This window comes from Calidris pugnax, unplaced genomic scaffold, assembly GCF_001431845.1.
Source record: "Calidris pugnax isolate Ruff unplaced genomic scaffold, ASM143184v1 scaffold13, whole genome shotgun sequence".
NCBI lineage: Eukaryota > Metazoa > Chordata > Aves > Charadriiformes > Scolopacidae > Calidris > Calidris pugnax.
In genome coordinates, this window is record NW_015090810.1 from 20,245,263 (window position 1) to 20,264,578 (window position 19,316).

General features: G+C 41.6%; 1 protein-coding gene across 7 annotated transcripts in view; it reads left to right on the forward strand.

Moving 5' to 3' along the window:
• Positions 1-19,316, forward strand: part of EPB41L3 (erythrocyte membrane protein band 4.1-like 3) — a 135,517-nt gene that overhangs the window by 104,059 nt on the left and 12,142 nt on the right. For 2 of the 7 annotated variants that reach the window (XM_014938528.1, XM_014938527.1), the window contains exons 9-17: positions 11-163; positions 2,149-2,246; positions 3,584-3,759; positions 5,871-6,091; positions 9,696-10,268; positions 14,442-14,495; positions 16,330-16,365; positions 16,527-16,592; positions 17,081-17,272. In XM_014938528.1, coding sequence (XP_014794014.1) covers positions 11-163; positions 2,149-2,246; positions 3,584-3,759; positions 5,871-6,091; positions 9,696-10,268; positions 14,442-14,495; positions 16,330-16,365; positions 16,527-16,592; positions 17,081-17,272 — 1,569 coding nt within the window. The remainder of the gene's footprint in view (positions 1-10; positions 164-2,148; positions 2,247-3,583; positions 3,760-5,870; positions 6,092-9,695; positions 10,269-14,441; positions 14,496-16,329; positions 16,366-16,526; positions 16,593-17,080; positions 17,273-19,316) is intronic. The other 5 variants (XM_014938529.1, XM_014938532.1, XM_014938531.1 and 2 more) reach the window with 5 other exon arrangements.

Consider the following 19,316-nt stretch of genomic DNA (forward strand, 5'->3'; position numbering starts at 1 on the left):
CTTTTTCCAGGATTCTGAAGGAGTGGAAATCATGCTAGGAGTTTGTGCAAGTGGTCTCTTAATATATCGAGACAGACTCAGAATAAATAGATTTGCCTGGCCAAAGGTTCTGAAAATTTCCTACAAGAGGAACAACTTCTACATCAAAATCCGACCAGGGGAGGTAAGGGCATCCTGACACTCTAGTGAATGTGCCTTTTCAAAAAACCTGTGTTCTCACTGATTTATTGATGTGTCATGTCTTACAAGCCTTTAACATTCCTCTCCATTTATATTTTTTAATTTGTGCTGATTTTCTTAGGAAAGAATAGGTAAATACTTTATTTAAACTACAGGTAAAATCATCTTTGGTGGTTTCCTGTTTATATCCATGAACTAACATAAAGAATAAATATGGCCATCTGCATGTAAAAAGCTCATCCATATTGTGACTATTTGGGGAATTTAAGTAACATACTGCTTATTCATGGAGTGCTTTTCACCCACCATCCTGTTCTATGTTAAATTAGCGTCTATTCCTCTTACCCACTAAGAGATGTAGACAGGCCGTACCAAATTTTGTAAGTGTCTCAGACTAGCAAACTGGAAGTCTGCATAGAAATCTGGACGCTGATAAAAATGGAGCCAAGCATCCAACATTGAGCGTTTTTGGTGGCTACAGGCATCAGCCCTCCCAGGCCGGCAGGAGCTCCTCTTCTGGCTCTGGAGCAGGCGATGTGCAATCCCGTACAGCGAGCGCCCTCTCGTGGCTCAGCCGGATGCACAGCAAATACCTACCTCGTGGGTTGAGCAGGCGCCAAGGCAGAAATCAGATGATAAATCAGATTATGGGAGGCAAAGGAGTGTCTCCATTTTAAGTGCTGGTACCAATAATCAGTCTGTGATACATGAAAAACCTATATTTATTTTAGAGGGTGGAGGACTGGCCTTTTCTCCCTTAGTGCAATATGGCATTTGGGAGTCCCGAGCCAATGGCTCCCAGTACTAAGTTCGTAAGTGACCTGGGAAATCTGCTGACCCTTCCCACCCCCTCGACCCTGACGCCCAGAGATTGAGCCATTTTTAGAGTCCTAAACTAAAATCCACAAAACTACATCCTCTGCCTCTCAGCAGACACAGTTTTAATGACCAACTTCCCAGTACTGAGTTCGATTTTTAAAATAAATGAATAACCACTGATGTTCCCAATGCCTGTACTCAAGGTCTCCACCACTGAAGTCCTACTGAGCTCTGCTGGTCTTGGTGTGTAGCATCCTGTGACCAGGTCACAGCTCCTTATGCAAAATAACTAGTGCAGTCTCTTTCCAAATCACATTTGATGATGATGTGAGTCACCATCCCATGTGTCGCTTATATCATCTTTATTGTTTTGCTGTTTCCTGCCTTATTTCTCTCTGTCAACTCCCCGTAGGGACCCAGGTTTCCTTACAAGTGCCCTTCTGCCTATCTTTCCCTGGTCACAGCAACACTATTCCACCTACTTAGCTATCTGCATGTCGCCATCAATGTTACAGCGGTTGTAGCTGGCACAACTTTTGCATCTGGAATATAAATCTGCAGCACAACCTAGAAAGGTCTCTTAGTATCCCCGGCAGACTCTTTCAATTACCTGTCTTTTCCTCAGCCTCCCCAGGAGATAAATTATCTAAAAACACTGTAATTTACGAACTCTAGTTCTTTCACCGTGAATCTCCTTAATCTAAGGCTGTGTGAGACCAGATCAGTCCCTGGGGACTATTGCTCCCCTCCAGGCTGTTACCAGGCTTCCCACTGTTTAAACTGGTGAAGTTAAACCAACAGGGTTAAAACACTTCAATGATGTTTTTCTCAGAAGTCTCGCAACTCTTAACTGATGTCTTTGTTACTATAGGCCATAAAACATCACTGTCACCATCAAAAAAACCCTCTTGCTCGTTATCTGTGTTTTTCCTGAAAAACAATCCTCAGAGGTTACCTTTGATTATCACTCACAGCTTCCTTCCCAAACAGTGGTCTGTAGAATATGTGTATATGTGGTTATATACATGAGCATATACGTTCACCCTTGCAATGAGATGATGCAGATGGAGGAAATTAAGATGAACCTGTGTACACTGTAAAAATAGATGCACAGCATCAAAAACGTACTTTTTCTTTTTTCCTACCTAGTTTGAGCAGTTTGAAAGTACTATTGGGTTTAAGTTGCCAAATCATCGTGCTGCAAAGCGCTTATGGAAAGTGTGTGTTGAGCACCATACATTTTTCAGGTATGTGGTTTTCTTTTCCTAAAGGTGTGGTATGAAACACAACAGAAAAGACCAATTCTGTCAGCAGAGACGAAGCCCTTCAAGTCAAATTGTCTTTTTGATTATGAGGTATCTCTGAGCAGACAAGGGAAGGTTATTGCTTCTTCAAAATTTGAAATGTTTCACCCAAATTATTCATACTACTTCAGATAGATACTGAATATTTTAAAACACCATATGGTTCCAATTAATCGTTTTGCTTTATCTGTGCCATGATATTATCAGCTGCTGTGATTAAAGAGACGAAGGAATCTGCTGTGCTTCTGCACATACACTTGTATAGGGAGAACAACCTATATGGAAAGTTACTGGGGGGTGTGGATAAGAGTTTTAAAGGAAAAATGGGGATATTTATTTAATTACAGATGAAAATACAGACAGTAGTTGGTGAATACCAGTCTATAGCTGGAATTTTTGTATTACTGAGGTATTTTGCAGCTATGTTTTTGACATCTAAGAAGACTTGAGAAAAGCTTGGGATGGTGGAATAGATGCTGTAATTAGTTTGTGCTGACACAGTCAGCAAGAAGATACTTAGCAATGGGAACTCAAAAGGGTGAGATTTCTCAATGGTGACAAAGGGCATACAGCACTTAAAAACCCCTCTCAAGGTGTTTGTGGGGGTTGAAGAATTTTTCTCTTTTTTTAAAACTATTGGCTCAGGCTGTCTGTATGTTCATATGCAATGCAGCCTCAGTAGCAAAAGATCTAAAAAGAAATTGAGTTTGCATTTTTTGGGTGTTTTGAGATTTTTAATGGAAAATCAATGTCCAAAGCATAAACTGCATAGCAGGAGAAATGGCTTCTTCAGCTACTCCCGTAGCCAAAATACAGAGGGTGGGAAGGCTCTAACCTGAAAAATGTCTGTGTCCCTGTGAATGAATACTGCCCTGCATTCACTGGAAATCTGTTCTGATCCTGTTCTCAGCTATAGCACTGTCAGAAATCGCACGTATAAGAATTATATGTATATTTCAGCCCAGATCAGAGTCCCTGACACAAGGAACATCTTATTTTTAGTTTCGGTGATTAGAAAATAATAAATCTGATTTTCAAGCAGGAAGGGATTGAGTGATTCTTGCCCATTAGGAAGAACTCAGCTCTTCGACTGCGTTAGCTTAGCAGTTTTGTCATGCTCTATGAGGGACATCCTTTGATTCCCTTTTCGCCACAGACCCGTGAGCCACAGCTTACAATGGAGAGTGACACCCAAGAGTCATCGTCTTTCCTCTGCAGACATAGTGGACTGATTTTTGGAGGCTGGGGGAGTAACGAGTGCACTGCTTGGTGTGTTTTAGGCTCCTGCTGCCAGAAGCACCTCCAAAGAAGTTCCTCACGCTGGGCTCCAAGTTTCGCTACAGCGGCCGGACGCAGGCCCAGACGAGAAGAGCCAGTGCCCTCATCGACCGTCCCGCACCTTACTTCGAGCGGTCTTCTAGTAAACGTTACACTATGTCCCGCAGCTTAGATGGGGGTAAGGTCCTCTTCATTGATTTTGTCAGAAGTTATCATCACAGTGGTCACTGCTTTAGGTTCTTAGGTACAAGCCTGTTGTCCTCCCATCTCCTTGAGCTTCAGCAGAGTGGAAGCTGTGAGTACCTGCGCGGTCACTGCAGGACTAGGGGAGGATACAGAGAAATACTGTGTTGTGGTCCTCACAAAGTGTTTGCCTGGAGGAGGTCATTGGGACCCTGCTCTTTGTGCAGCCCCCCTCCTTGTCCTCACACCTAAAAAGGGCTTCCACCTTTTGGGGAAGGACAGGATGCCTGAACCTGCCAGCCTGCCCAAGCAAGTCAGGCTTCAACAATTTTTCAGGGTTTGCATGAGTAACTCTTTGAGTTTTGCTTTACCTTGGTTTTTTTTTTCTTATGTAGGTTTTTCATTTAAGTGTATGTTACAATTCATAAATGGATTATTTCCCTTGATTGAGTAATAACACTTGCTTCCAATTACCTCGTGTCCTAGTCCGATGAGCGCTAACAGGTTTTTTTCCATACATTACTTTTGAAGGTGTGAGATGGAGAGTAACATACATGGGTTTATAGTATGTCCTTACTCCTCATTTCTCTCTCTGGAGTTCCTGGAGGGTTCTCCTGCTCCCTTAGGTTAAACCAGCATGTGATTCAGTCTCAGTTACTTCACCAGCTGTTACTCCTGTCAGCTAATGAGTAAAAAGAGGTTGTAGTTTATTTTTGTAGAAAAAAAAAAAGGAGGCTAAATTCAGAATTGCTACAGTTTAAAAAAAAAAGAAAAAGGTGAATTCTCCCACAAAATATCACAAACAAATTGCAATGAATATAACTGGTGGTGGGGAGGGGCAAAAGCTTTGATTTAAAAGAACTAGTGACAAGCCTTCTTTTCTCCCCCTAAAGGTGCTGCTTGTCATTAATTATTTTGGAATCTTCTAATTCTGATGTGCTTCTTGCTCGTTACCAAGCAACTGGTGACCTGATTGCTGTGCATGTGTCTCAAAGCAGAAATTCTACTTCTGCGTTATTTTGTTTGTAACATCTAAACAAGATGTCTCCCTCTACTCCCTTTGCTTTCTCCTGCCTCCTAAGCTCATTCCCAAGAGACAAGATACCTGAAACGCTTTTCCCCAGCATTTGTTAGACTCCGCAAGGTTTTTATGATATTAAGTTGTGTAAGTGCAAATGGGGAAAAGAGGTTTTTATAATCAAGGCTTATGATTTCTTCACTAATGTTGTTACTGTAACGCAAAATGTGTCTGTAACATTCTGCATTGCAATCACACTGTGATCCCAGCCCTGTCATTTGTTACAGGTGCAAGTACCTTCATAAATTTAAATAGTCCTATTGACTTAGAAATTAGTTATGCAATAGTAAAGAGCAGGGTCTGGGTATATATTAATGTTTTAATTATAGTCCATCTGTGAATTTATTACTTATATCAAAATCATTTAAGTTTGCTGAATTATCCAGTGTTTACATCCTAAAATATTCTGGTTTGATTCACTGAATTGAATGCCGTCAGTTCCCAGAATTTTTTAGGATAATGAGCTGGCTTAGCTGGCAGACTTTAAAACTCAATAATACAAAGATCCCATTTCTCAATTCTCAGATATTATGCCTGTGTTGCATCAATATTGTCATTTTCTGCAATGCAGCGCGCTACTTACCGTGCGTTTGATCTACATTGTTAGATTCTGACAGATTTAAAAAAAAAATCTCTTCCACCCCCATGGCTGATGTCATAGCTGGTTTTCCTTATGTTTCCTGCCTGATAACTGTGGCGATGCGTTGATTCTTTTTTTTCTGATGTTTTACTACAGTAGCTCTTTTAATGGCTTGCTAACATTTAACAACTGTGTAATGCGCACATTAGCTACAGTAATGTGTGTATACACATCCATAATATATGTTTATGCATATAAAAGCTACAAGCTTTATTTCAAGTAAACAGTTTATTTAAATGTATGCACATGCTTCTGGTTTCCTGAAACATGACACATAGTTATGTTTTCAGCAATACCTCAAATGTTTTACTAACCCAGCTTTTTAATTTTACGCAGCTTCCGAGCAAAAGCTATTTCAGACTTTCCCTCTTTAAATATTTGCTTTTAGCATCAGTGAATGAAAACCATGAAATGTACATGAAGGATTCTGTGTCTGCTGCAGAGGTTGGTACTGGCCAGTACGCCACAACAAAGGGCATCTCTCAGACCAACTTGATAACCACTGTGACTCCGGAGAAAAAGGCAGAAGAAGAGAAAGATGATGAAGAGGGCAAAAAGAAAAGAGCAGAGGAAGTCACCCCGGTCTCGGCAATACGCCATGACACCAAGGTAGAGTTTTGGGGGTTTTGTGTTAAACTGACCTGCCTGCAGAGCGCTCAGCGAAACTCAGAATTGTTAGGGAGGGAGAAAATACCTAATTCAGTGAACGGAAACTGGAATATACACAGTTGTATGTATGTGTATGTACCTGTCTTGAATCAGTATTTTTATAGTCCTTTTGCATTTCTACAATGGGGTAAAAGTCAATTCCTGCCTCAGACTTTTTTTTTTAAAAGTAAATCCATTCAACAGCCAGCGCAGTGCTTTGTACATACTGTTCAAGAGCTCTTTAGGAAATACCCAAAAGTAGCCCAGCAGTGCACCTTTTGCTCCTTTGGTCTTCAGTCGTATTTTGACTTTAGTATGGAGATCATGTTTTTTATTTTTTGACAAGGCAATAAAATAGTTCTGTGTTCTTGTATGTAGCTCTGTGCTTTAAACAGTTGTATTTTTCTCATTTACTTTTCATAATGCTCTGGTTCCTTGCATGTATTTCAATGCGCATTTTTTCTCTATTAACTTTTGGGTATTAATGTACTTTATAAGCTTTTTTTCTGGCTTACAAAAGCATTTGCTTCCCTCATTTGAAGTTTTGAATTGAAGAAAACTGTTTTTGTTGATGATTCTCTGCTCAGTTGGTAAATTTAATTCATCCATCACCATCTCTAATCCCACCACCACCGCACACACATACACACATGGCCGTGCATTAATCTACTGAGTTACTAAGAAGGGGTAAATCAAACAGAGAGACAGAGAAGATACTGAATTTCAGAGACTGACAGCAAAGAGAAATAAGGTAGAATCAGAAAAGATTGACTGTAATGTGTCCTCTGTTTCTTTTACATTGAGGAGAATAGGATATGAAATATTACATCTAGGATATAACTCAAAAAGTGTACTATGTAATGCATTTGCTAAACAAGTAAGATTTACCCTCTTCGTTTATGAGGAAGAACCTTGCTTTATGCCTTTACACCCACAAAACTGTCATGCATGCAAATGTTAGAACCTGAACGTCTAGCCTTATCATATGAGGTCACAATAGCTACATAGCTAAAGGATTAAGTCCTCAAAAAGGTACCAAGGTACCAAGAATCAGAAACAAATTGAATTACTGAAAATTGCAGATGAAAAAAGATTTTTTTTTTTTTAAACTGTGTGCTGTAATTGTGGCATTAAAAAAAATAGTCTTTGTAAAATTTTACTGGGGTCTTCTTGAAATTCCATTGGTTTCTGCATGGAAGAAACATTGATGAAAATCAAATATATAGTAAATATCCAATAGAAACTAATTCTGTTCCAAGTGTTTGTAAATTTAGGTCAATGGAGAGATCAGCTGCGTTTCGAAGACCATCTATTCCTTATATATGGCTAGAAATAATCAAAGATATTTTTAGGAGAATATTTTGATGGTAGTTATAAACGCACAAAGGAATGATTTTTATCCCCCTCTCCCCAGGAGGTGGGTTCTTTTTAAAGCACCCACTAATACTAAGCCTATGGAGATCTCACTCCTGCTTCCACTGGATCTGCCAACACTTTCGTCATTGATTATAAAGAGAATAGGGTCTCAAGAAACACAGGACAAATTTGAAATTAAATTCCTTTTTAAGAGTATACAAATTTTATTAGGTAGGTTTTCAACTTTTCAACTAAGACATTTTCCTTTGTTTTATCCATATATATTTAAGTACCAGAAGTTATTCTAAATATTAACACTGCAAAGATGTCAGTAAGTGAATAGTCTGTATTAGCAAAGAATAAATTTACTTTGGCTTTTTTGCCTTTACAATATAAAGAGAAGTTCTGTGTGTTCAGCTTGCATCAAGTCCGTCAGCATTAAATTTTGACTTGAGCTTACTATCTTAAGCCCATAAAGAAGACATTTGTAAGCAGTTTGAAGTTAGGCTTGGTTTTGGTTGCTTAATTTGGGAATACAGATTGCCTGAACTGATAGATTGGGTTTTTAACTGTTCCAGTTAGAGAAGAGAAAGAAGCAAAATATTAAGGGGAGGGGAAGGAGCTCTTCCATGTAAATATTGGGCTTAAATCCCATTCCTGCTGTTAATATATCTGGTAAAGATTAGGCTTCATAGCTAGCATTGCTGCAACCTGTTTCTAAATTCTGCTTGTTGGCTCAGATTTGGCACCAGCTTGTACAGGCAAATGCTGTTTTGGCTTTGAAGTCATTCTGCTCTGAGGAGCTGGGGGTGGCAGTGGGAGTGAAATGCCTTTTATAGTTCCTCGGGGAGATGCCTGGTAGATGGAGTACTTGGGGTTTGGTCACGGAGATGGAGCCAGCGAACCACTTTAGCTAAGTGCATCGAGTTGACTTTGGCCAAAACGTCTCTGATCTGTTAATATCGTGGCAGGTCTCTTGTACTGCGGTATTTTGGTGCCAGTGGCTGCTGTTGTCCTTCCAAAGGGCAGTCGTGGCTGTCCACAGGGAGTGTCTTAGGTGATGGTCAGAGTCGCGAGCTCTCCTCCTGCTCAGTTACTTCCCTGCCCATACCAATTTTTTGCCCTTGAATGACCTTAAAGACCCGTTGAATGCCCTAGAAATGGTGTATCGAAGCAAATCCTGCTTGTTGGTAGCCAATATTCTTTGCATTGCGGTAGAATTTGTAACAAAAGCATTGGATATGTTTTGGCCTCTTTGCTATGGGCAAGGACTCACTTTTTGTCTGTGGGGAGATGTGGCCGTGTGCGGCATGGACCTCTCGCTGGTCAGCCCCCCCTACCCCCTTCAGATCCCCAGCAAGAGAGCAGGGGAACCTGCCTAACCCAAACCCTCAGCTCCCTTCTGTCAATGTGCTGCTGAAGCGGTGGGGGCAGCAGGGTGGGTGGCCAGGAGCAGGCAGAGGTGAGGGCAGGGACCAGCCTGGGTGGCGATGGGAGCCGTGCTGAGGAGCTGGTGGGTTGAGGGGGTATTGAGCTAGTAGAGTTTTTTCCATCAAGTATGGCTGGCATATAGATTTATGTCCCCTCCCAACCAGAATGTGTTTTATTTAGATTTAGGACCTAGATTTTTTTTTTTTTTTTAACGTTGTAATAGAAGAATTTGGGTACATAGAGTTTTAAAATCGTTGGGATTTAATTATTACTGCTGAGGTTGTCCAAGGCATAGAAGGGAAGCATCTGGCCCCCACTGGGTCTCCTCCTGACTGCGGGAGTGCTGTCACAAGCAGTGTTGGTATTAGAAATACATTCCCTCGTTTCTTTGTTGCTCTCCATGTACTTCATGTTTGAAAGCTCCTTATGATGTGAAGCCAGTCTCACAGTGAGTGGAAACTGGCAGCACCTGAAACTCTGCATACGGCCGGGAAGGGTTTTGTGGGAATGCTGTGCTGCAGATGACTAGAGAAATGCTGAATCAAGAAGTTGCCTTTTGCTGAGCTGTAACCCTGATTCACTAATACCTGGGGTGTGTGGCACGGGAACGTGCACCGTTTAACTCAGTGGAAAGCTGTGGTGTTAAAATACTGTTTATAATTTTTTTAATATATATATATATCTAACTAATCATCACGGAAGAAAATTAACTAATTACAGTTTTCTTTTTGTCCTTTTGCTTTTGCGCCTTGTTTGCCGCTCTTTCTCTTGTCACCAGCCATCTTTGCTTGGCCCCGACTCCCGCCACCGCCACCCCCCGCCATCCTCGCCGCCTGGCCCCCACGCACCTCCCGCCAAGCTCCGCAGGAGATGCAAGGAGAGCGCTGGAGCAAAGCCCGCGGGGGGCGAGGGGCCCAAGGAGAGCGCTCCCCGGCACGGCGAGCCGGAGCCCGACTCCGACAGAAAGGGGCGAGTTTGCTCCCCCGAGCAAGACGTGCCTTTCGCCTATAAGCAAAAAGCCGGCAAAGGCGGAACGCTGTTTTCCTTCTCCTTGCAACTCCCGGAGTCCTTTCCTTCCCTCCTGGATGACGACGGCTACCTGTCGCTCCCTAACCTCTCCGAAACCAACCTCCTGCCTGCCAGCGTGCAGCACTACCTTCCCATCCGCTCCCCCTCCCTGGTGCCTTGCTTCCTCTTCATTTTTTTCTTTCTGCTCTCTGCCTCTTTCTCAGTGCCATACGCCCTCACTCTCTCCTTCCCTCTGGCTATGTGCCTCTGCTACCTGGAGCCCAAGGCGGCCTCCTTGAGTGCCTCACTTGCCAATGACCTGAGTGACAGTTCAGAGGAAGAGGTGTGTACCTCGGCATCGAACACACTCTTTTTTTTGTGTTCAGTGCTTCAGTCCTAACCAGTGTTAGATTGCTGCAATAGTGGTCCTACTTTCAGAGCCTCATTTCTGTCTGTGCTGATATGTTAGAAGGGTTGGGCTTGGTTTGGATTTGATTATTTTTATTTTTATTTTTTTTGGTTTGGGGGTTGGGGTTTGGGTGTTTTTTTTTTTCTTTTCTATTTTTTTTCTTTCTCGTGTTGGGAGTGCAGTGTGGGGCCCAGGGTTAGGCACAACACTGTGTGGAAGTGGCTTGGTTTGAACTGTGTCAGCTGATGCAAAGTGACTTGCACTAAACAAATTGCCACTGCTCAGCTCTGAAGTATTGTATCTGAACCCACTAAGACCTTTTTCTTCCCCCTATCAGTTTATACTAGGCTTAGAATAGTTATCTAAATAGTGGGAATTAAGTACAATTTCCTGCATAATTATATATGCATGCATATATATGTGTATGCATATACGTTATATTTATATAAATAGCTAGCCAATAATTATGGGCACCCTCACAGACTTCAGGATGTTCAAAGTACAGGTGGACTCAGCTTTTTGCACGAGGCTGCGAGCTGTAGCCTGAGCCTAGAAGAGGCTTTCTGGTCCAGCAAAACTTGGATCTGGATTTTCAGCCTTAATCCCATCTCTGCTGCAGATTAAATCATTTTCCTGTGATTAAATCCAATGTATCAGTGAGAGGTCAGATTGGGACAGCTGTTCTGCAGCTGTTGGGGGAACATGCCATGTGGGACACCTTGCTATTTGCGGTGTTATATTAGCACTGCCAAAACCGATGCCTCAAGCCACCGGGGTTATCACAGGCAGATAAACCAACTGCAGAAGAGTCCACAGTGGTTCTGGGAACCACAGAGATGATAATATATTCAGAAAAAGGAAAGGAATCTGCTTGTTTAAGTAACAGTAACTGGCATCTCAGTTTCTGCTGGTGCCTAGTTATTCTTTGTTGACAGAATAAAAAAAATGAGTTTGGCTTTTCCTCATTTTTCCTTTTTCCCCATCGTCTTCAAATGCAAAAATATGATTTTGCTTTGTATGTAAAAAAACCAAACCAGATTGGGTAATCACAGACCAGTTGGCCGTTTGTAAAAAGCCATTTTGGCCACTTTTCGATGCCGTTGCACTAGTTGTCTTCAATAAGCCAGCTTGAGCATCGACACATTTGTGTGATCTGCCGCTGTTGGTTTTGTTATCCTTGGTGCAGGATTTCATTTCCCTTTTATGGAAAGCCAAAAGTCACATCAATTTATCTTGTAAAAACATTGTCTTTAGACGCTTTTGGCTCTGTGATGCCTAACAACTAAATAATAATGTGCAATTTCTGATAAAAGGCATCCAAAATGTTGCTGTCTCATTTTGTGTCCTCATTTTGAGATAGCGTTTAGGTCTCAATTTGCATTAGCTCTGCACTTGGATTAATCTAATAGCAATAACAGCATTAATACAGTGCCAGCTCCAGAGGCAATAACGAGGCAGTGTTTATGTAATACATTGGTCTGTTCCTCTTTCAGAAATGAGCACTTCTTTTCGTTCGTAAAGTTAGAAACTATTGTGCATAAAACCATATGAAATAGGCTTTTTAGTGTCAGTCTTTTATAAGGGTGATTACTCTGGCAGTGCTTCCTGGCAGACAACACAGACTTGTGCCTAATCCAGGGGGTATTTCTTGTTCAAAATATTGCATGAAAGTGAGTATGTTTTAAACTCGGGCATGTCTGCATTACATTGGCAAAACAAATCACAGCAATTACAATCGCAAGTTAGAGGAGGTGCAGCCACAGCACCTCAGGAGACAGCTGCCTTCCCGTCCTGCTCCATCCTTCGCCCCCCCATGAGCACCCCCAGCAGCTGCCTGTCCCTCAGTGCACCACAGCCCAGCTCAGAGCTGAGTCCAACCTTTCTTACTCTCTGCTCTGCGGGAGAGCTGCCTTGCTGAGCTTTAATTCGCCATTCCCTGCTCTGCAATAACCCCAAATCTTTATTTCAAGTAGCTCGGTAATGCTGACTTTGACTCCGTGGCTCTTGATTGGCTTATTAGCAGATGTGTGTTGCAATAAAGTGAATTTTACGCCTTATTTAGGATTTCATTGCTGTTATGATGAAAGAAATAGAAACCTTATTTTTCCCCCCAGTCACAAAAGATTGCACACAGTGATGCAGAAGGCTACAGCCAGTATCCTGAACCAATCTCACACCTTGCTGAGCTCGGTTCTCCATTGAGCAGTGCAGCTGGAGGCAGTCGGTGCAGTCAGAGGCAGAATTTCTCTCCTTAGATTTCATTAGCTTCTGCGTTCGTACCTTAGCAGCTAATATTTCTATTGATTTTTTTCTATCATGTTCCCAATTTCAAGCTCTTAAATGAACCCTATACGCCAGAGTCACGTGTTACGGTGCCTTGATACAAATCTTTTAATTCTTTTTGAATTCCGAGATTCATTCCTTCCTTTTCTTTTTAATAGGAATGACAATGCATAGATTGTTTGTTTTTTTTATATTCTCATACCTTTACAATTGCCTATAATGTTATCTGAGATTCTTTCTTAATAAAGAAATAATTTTCTAGCACTTTAATGAAAGCAATTTGACCAGCTAGGTAGGCTATTTTGGCATTACAGTTTCATTTTAAAAATTAAAGCACTCTGTCTACTGTGAGTGGTTATTGATTGAAAAATTGGAAATAACTTGCATTCATGTACTTACTGAACAGTCCAAAATACCTGCTTATTCTTTTGCCTGTCGTGCAAGCAATACAAATTATTCAAAGGAAGGAATGATAGAGAGAAAAGCAATGGAAAAATATCCAAAAAGCAGTTTTATGAAACAATGCAGTTGTCGGAAAATGACAGAAGATTGGAAATTGAAAGTTCAGACTGATACTGCCACCACCAGTAGGTTGCTTTTTTGTCTTGTTTCATACAGAAGTGATTTGGGGATGAGTTGTATTGTCCCAGCTTTCGATTACCTGCCTGGGTTACTCTAGATTATCTAAGGACCACAGAAAATCTCTAATCAAAACCAGAGCTTTCACTGATGTTAAAACCACTTGGATGTGCAAATCTGGGGCAGTAGGGAGCACTTTCTTTACTTACTAGTTTTCCATAAGCTTGCATAACATCAAAAATAATCATTTTGAACTCTCTTCTCAGCCTGTAACAAGCTACACTCGACTCTCTATTTATAAAATCTTGACACTTGTATTCTCCACTAAAATGTTTTTCACAGTGCCAAGCATGTAGGGATAGATCAGTCTGTGCAATGCTGTGCTTTGTTTCATTTTTATCACTTGTACCCAGTAAGTGTTTTGGGCTGGGGGGGTACTTTTATTTCTCTCCTGCTTTCATCCATATTCTTAAATGGAATGAGAAGTATTTTTGATTCTTTTAATGGCAGTTTTCTTTCTTTTTACTATTGTTAACAATATCAGCTTCTCTTTATTGGAACCAAGTGGGATCTGAGCCTTACCATTACTCCACAGACAGACAGTAAATGGGCTGGGGGTATGGTTATTTCAACTCCTTGGTAATGCAGACAGCCTCATGGTGTATAAATGTGGAGACAAGAACAACTTCTGTACAAATGAGGGGCTGAAAGTCAGGTGACTGTTAAAGTAGCCTTTTTTTTTTTTTTCTTTCAATTATCTTTTCCCCCTCTGGAGTAAAAGTCAAATACCACATTAATCTATATTGAATAGAACAAAAATTGGATGAATAATTTTCTTTTAGGAAAAAAAATTATGGGAGGAAAAGCTTGTTTAGAAAAATATTAGCTTTTTTTTTCCCCCATTTTTTTTTTTAAAGCCACCTGGCTTTCTTAAGAAAAAAATCTGCTATTCAAATAACACTTTTCCAGTAATGTTTTGTTTGGCTTATAAATTTGTTCCAGTAAAGCCATATATACTGTGTACAATACGCCTCGAGTCTTCCTCTGAGTCTGTTCTGTTTACTAATATAGCCTTTTTATTTTGCTTCTTTGACTTGTGCGTGTGATGAAAAAGCGATGCCAATGCAGTTCGCAGGGATGTTGAATTTAAGGGTTCCCCCGCGCGAGCCGCCTGTACTGATGAGCTGGGTTTATTCTTTATTCCTGCCTTCCTCTTGGGACCCGGTCACTTGTCTAACCCAATAGACTGACAGTGAGCAGACGGACACTGCAGCTGATGGTGAGACCACTGCCACCGAGGTTTGTACAGTCGCCGGCCCCCAGCTGGGGCAGGGGCAGGGCCTTTTGCCTCGTCTCTTCCCCACCCCGAGTGCCAAACCGCATGTCTCCCGCGGCAGTTCAGGGGCCCTCTCTGCGCGCGTCTGCATGTGCGAGAGCCTCGCTCGGGGACTTCTCCCTGCTCCTTGTGGGTTCCTCGTGTTTCTGCCTTCGGTTTGGGAGCTGCCCAGCCTCTGTGCCCTGCAGACAGCGAGGCGGTGGCAGTGTCACCCGCCCCGGGGACGGTCGTGCTGGCCCCGCTTGTGCCCTGGGTCGGGCAGTTTGCTTGTTTGCTCTGATCATCTGCAGCTTGGGTGTGAGAGAGAGGGGTGGGGGGAAAAAAGACAGTAAAAAGCAGTTTTCAAGTTTTCTGAATAATGGTATTGCCATATTACGAACACCTATGGTTTTCCTTGAATGCAATTTCCTGTGTCATCTTCACGTATTGCCATCCAGTTATTGTCTTCAGAGGAGGCACTGTTGTATTTTCTCTGCCCTGAGAAGCCTCGTATCCACAGCACGGTCTATAGACTGTGCAGGCAAATTCGACCCTATGTGACTCCAGTGAAGTGCATATAATGCTTTCATAATTAATATGGGTGCAGCTGCAAACATGAGCTGAATTTGGTCTGACATCTAGTAGAAGACAGCGCCTTACCACAGCCACTACTGTAGGTTTTCAGTAGGACCTCATTAATATTTCAGACTGTTAAAATTATTGTCGAGGAAGAATTCTCTGTATGACGTGTCAGGGCAATTCGGCCTTGGTTGTAAATAGAATAGATTTGAGCTGAGTTATAAAGTAATCAACAGATAAAGATTTTCCTATGGGTCATTTGACTAATTAGGACTATATGAAAAATTAACGATAAAATAGTGGCACGAGCACTAAAAGAATCCAAATGGATCAACAACACAGAGTCTGTTGAGATGAGTCTGGAGTAGAGAATGCTTTGAAGTGCCTCTTGCACTGTATGACTTCAGGCCTTGAGTCACACAGAAAGTAAAGCATAATCCTAAACCCATGACATGTAAAAGGCATGATAATCTCCCTGTTGTCCATCTTTATTTTAGGGGAGAAGATTTTTTGAACCTCTTGTTTTCCTTCTGGATAGCTGATTTTCAAAGCACGTGGTGTACTTGCCACCTGAAACTTCAGCCATCAGAAAGGGGGCTGCTTTGGCAGGGCATGTTGCATTGCTTTTGAAAATGAGAGCTGAAGTGAATTTGAGCTGAAATGGGTGCAATTCCAAAAGACCTGAAAGACAATATACCGACTAAATATGAAATAAAGCTATATAAATATGGCAAGGGACTGAGGTTAGGGAAATAGCATTTTTATCAAATAAATTGTGCTTCATTCTGTAGAAAGTGTTGCGGGTCATTTACCCATGGTGAGTTAATCCAAAGCTTTGCCTGTGGCCCAGGAGATGCCATATGTTTAAACTCTGAGATTATGGGCTTCCAAAGAATTTGCTGTTGCCATTTAGTCCAAAAGCAGCCACGATCTTGGTGAGAAGGTCCAACGGCTGCTCTCTAAATAAAGATCTGTGAACACGGACTGCACCAATGGTATTTATCAAAGGAAAATGTTTAGTACTCCTCCATTCACAATTAACATGTTTGATAAGAGGAGGCTTGCTCTGAGTTAGGAGAGCCATGCAAAGTCAGCCAGTGTATCTTTGCCTTCTCCTTAAGCTTTTAACATAGAGAAAATGTGATTTTAACTTAGCGTGTTCCTCTCACTAGTTTGTGTAAAGCCTTCAGTCATACAAGTGGGTAAGGTGTTGTTTTCCAATCTTTCTCATGCTGGCAGTCGGATCAAGACGAGGACGGAGATCTAAAGGCACAGGTACAGAAACCAAAGGCCCAGATGTTGCTCAAGTATTGGAGGTGTTCACCTCTCTCAGCATGGTATTGTCGGTTCTCTGTGAAGAAATGTGTAGAAACAGCATTTTGTATCCTTTCAATACTGTGTCCCTTACCTTTCCCTTTCTTTTTCACTTCTTTCAGAATAGTCTGATTAAGCGAATACAGGGTGAAAATGTGTATGTCAAACATAGTAATCTTATGTTAGAGGTTGGTATTGGTATATACCAGTGCATGTACGTACATGTGTGTTAGTTTTAGTGGTAACCTGTGAATCTGCACTATGATGCATGAACTGTGTATTCCCACCTGCTAATAAATTAAATAGATATTTTTTTTCTCAGATTATGATGACTTCTCTAACTTGAACTATAAATATATATATATATATGCGTGCGCGTATGTGTGTGTGCGTCCACGCGCATATGTATGTTGGTTTGAAGCCTCTTTATCAGGTGTAAGTGATAGTGATACGATTAAGCTCTTTAAGAGTGTATTTATACTCACTTGTACGAGATATGCTATGCTGTTATCTCTCAAAATGCCACATTTTCACAGAGTGTTGTGTTAGTGCTGTGCTCCCCGGCTCCCTGAGATGTTACCTTCCCTCTTAACTAACCAAGTTGTGTGTTTTGGCTCTAAACTTTGGTTGGTTTAGGATGTATCACAAACTGCTCTATTCTTTTAAAACTGTCCAGGACCTAGACAAAACCCAGGAAGATCTGATGAAACATCAGACCAATATAAGCGAGCTGAAACGCACCTTCTTGGAAACCTCCACAGAAACAACTGTGTCTAATGAGTGGGAGAAGAGGCTTTCCACATCTCCCGTTCGGCTTGCAGCAAGGCAGGAGGAAGCTCCTATGATTGAACCACTAGTGCCTGAAGAGGTCAGCGTGAGCTGAAAGGCTTCATTACGTATTTGTCTATTTGTTTTTACTTATGATAGCTCTCAGCAGATTTAGAGGCCGTTCCCCACTTGTAGGTCCTCCCTTTTCTTCAGGACTTGGGCTCTGGCAGCAAACATGCAAGGAGGATTGGATACCTTGTGTGTGTGTAGATATATATATAGTTAGAGCATGAAATTCACTGTAAGCTGCATGGCAGAATCTGGTCTCTCTGAGGGTGCAAAATGAAGGCTTCCTTACAGGTTCGATGAGCTTGAGGAAGTCCAGCCATGCATGAAAGAAACCATGGAGGTGATGGAGAGAAAATTTAAATAATGGTGACTGGTTGGGAGCAGCGATGTAGCAGGATGGATGGGGGTGCGGTACCAAGCTTGACAAGAAAATACAATGCAAAAGGCAGAACTCTCTCAGTCTTTGAAGACGGGGTAGAAATAATGACGATAATTAGACCTGCTTGACCAGTTCCATAAGGGAACTGGTGGTTGCTGCAGTCTGCTGGATACCATTTTGTTGAAGACCCAATGCAGATTGCTAAGCATGTGCATTTTCATGCAGCGTGCATGCAGGAAAAGATTTTGCTCACTGAGCAGTCTTGAAGCGTTTGCAAGGAATTTGCCAATTAAAAAGCTGCCTTTTTATTTAGTTTGTGGATAGATAATGAGATGGTGAGGTAACAATGTAACATTCAGGTTGCCCTAAGATTCATAGATCTTCAAAAAAAGCAGAGAGTCTTGGTTTAAATCCAGTGGAGCAAAAAGAAATATGTTTGTGTGGTCTGCATGAAGATTAATCTTTTTATTCTGTTGTGGATGGATATCTGGTTTCTGTCTCACAGGAATCATCTTTATGGTTACCACTTGTTTGTAGCATTCTAGACCAATAAATGGTCATAAAATTTGCTTCTGTTCCCCCAGCATGGATATAATGTTGTAAGGAACTCAGCAAAAATTGGCCGGAGAGTATAATTCAGAAGAGTCTTCTGCTTTCCCACCTTAGAGGTTGATGTTGCAGACCCACAGCTCTCTGGGGAAGGGAATCCCTGGAGGCACCCAGACAATACATGTCAACTCCTTCTCTTAGGGAAAGGGAAATTGCTGAGAAAAAGGCAACTCCTATGCTATACCCATCTAACTAGTGGCTGATACTGGCATCAGGCATGCGTTAGAGCAGCCATCAAGTTGATTAAAATACCTGAAAAGCAGACTTGGTGCTCAAAGCTTACCTTTTGGAGACAGTGCTGAGGAGTCTTAATGTTGCTCCTACTCAGGGATCGTAATAGACCCTACAACCATGTTTGGCTGTAGCTGAAAACAGGGGTTTTTTTCCTTAAAATTCTAAGTGTAATAAACTGAATGCACTTAAAATATTAAAGAAGTAAGGAACTATTAAAAAGGGAGTGGGTGGGTAGCTGAGCCTGAATCAGAGGAATGGAGGTGAAACAAATTTATAACCACCTCACTTAATTTCAAGTCTTTATGACTTCAGAAATTTAATAGCAATTTTTAATTAAAATACACAAGCAGTAGCAAAGCATTACACAGTTGTGTAGGCTTCACCCTGATGAAACACATCTGAATTTAACCTTCATTTGAAAAGGAAAAGGGCAAGAATATCCTTATCTGGTACCTCTTCTCCTACTGGAAGAAAAGGACTTGCTCAAAAGCAATGTCTAGTTACTATATCTTATATGCATCTGAGTAAACTGTAGCTATCCCACAGAATCTCATGCAAATGAGGGAGTTTCTCTGGAAAAATGTGAGTGGATTTGAGCAATCAGAGCCTACCTCTGGGGTTAGGCACTAAAGGACCCCTGCTGCAGATAACATCTTTTTGGTCCCGCTGACCGGGCTGGTTTCAGTTCACGTGTCCTGCCGAGAGAGGAGTTTGTTATGCAAAAATTAAGTTGTGTTTAGGTCAAAATCAGCACCTTGATGTCCCTAAGAAATGCAAAGGCAGTAAGGACAGAGAGCATGTAGAACTGCATTATGTGGTAGCTTCTTCTAGTTCAAAGGAATTGCACGTTTAA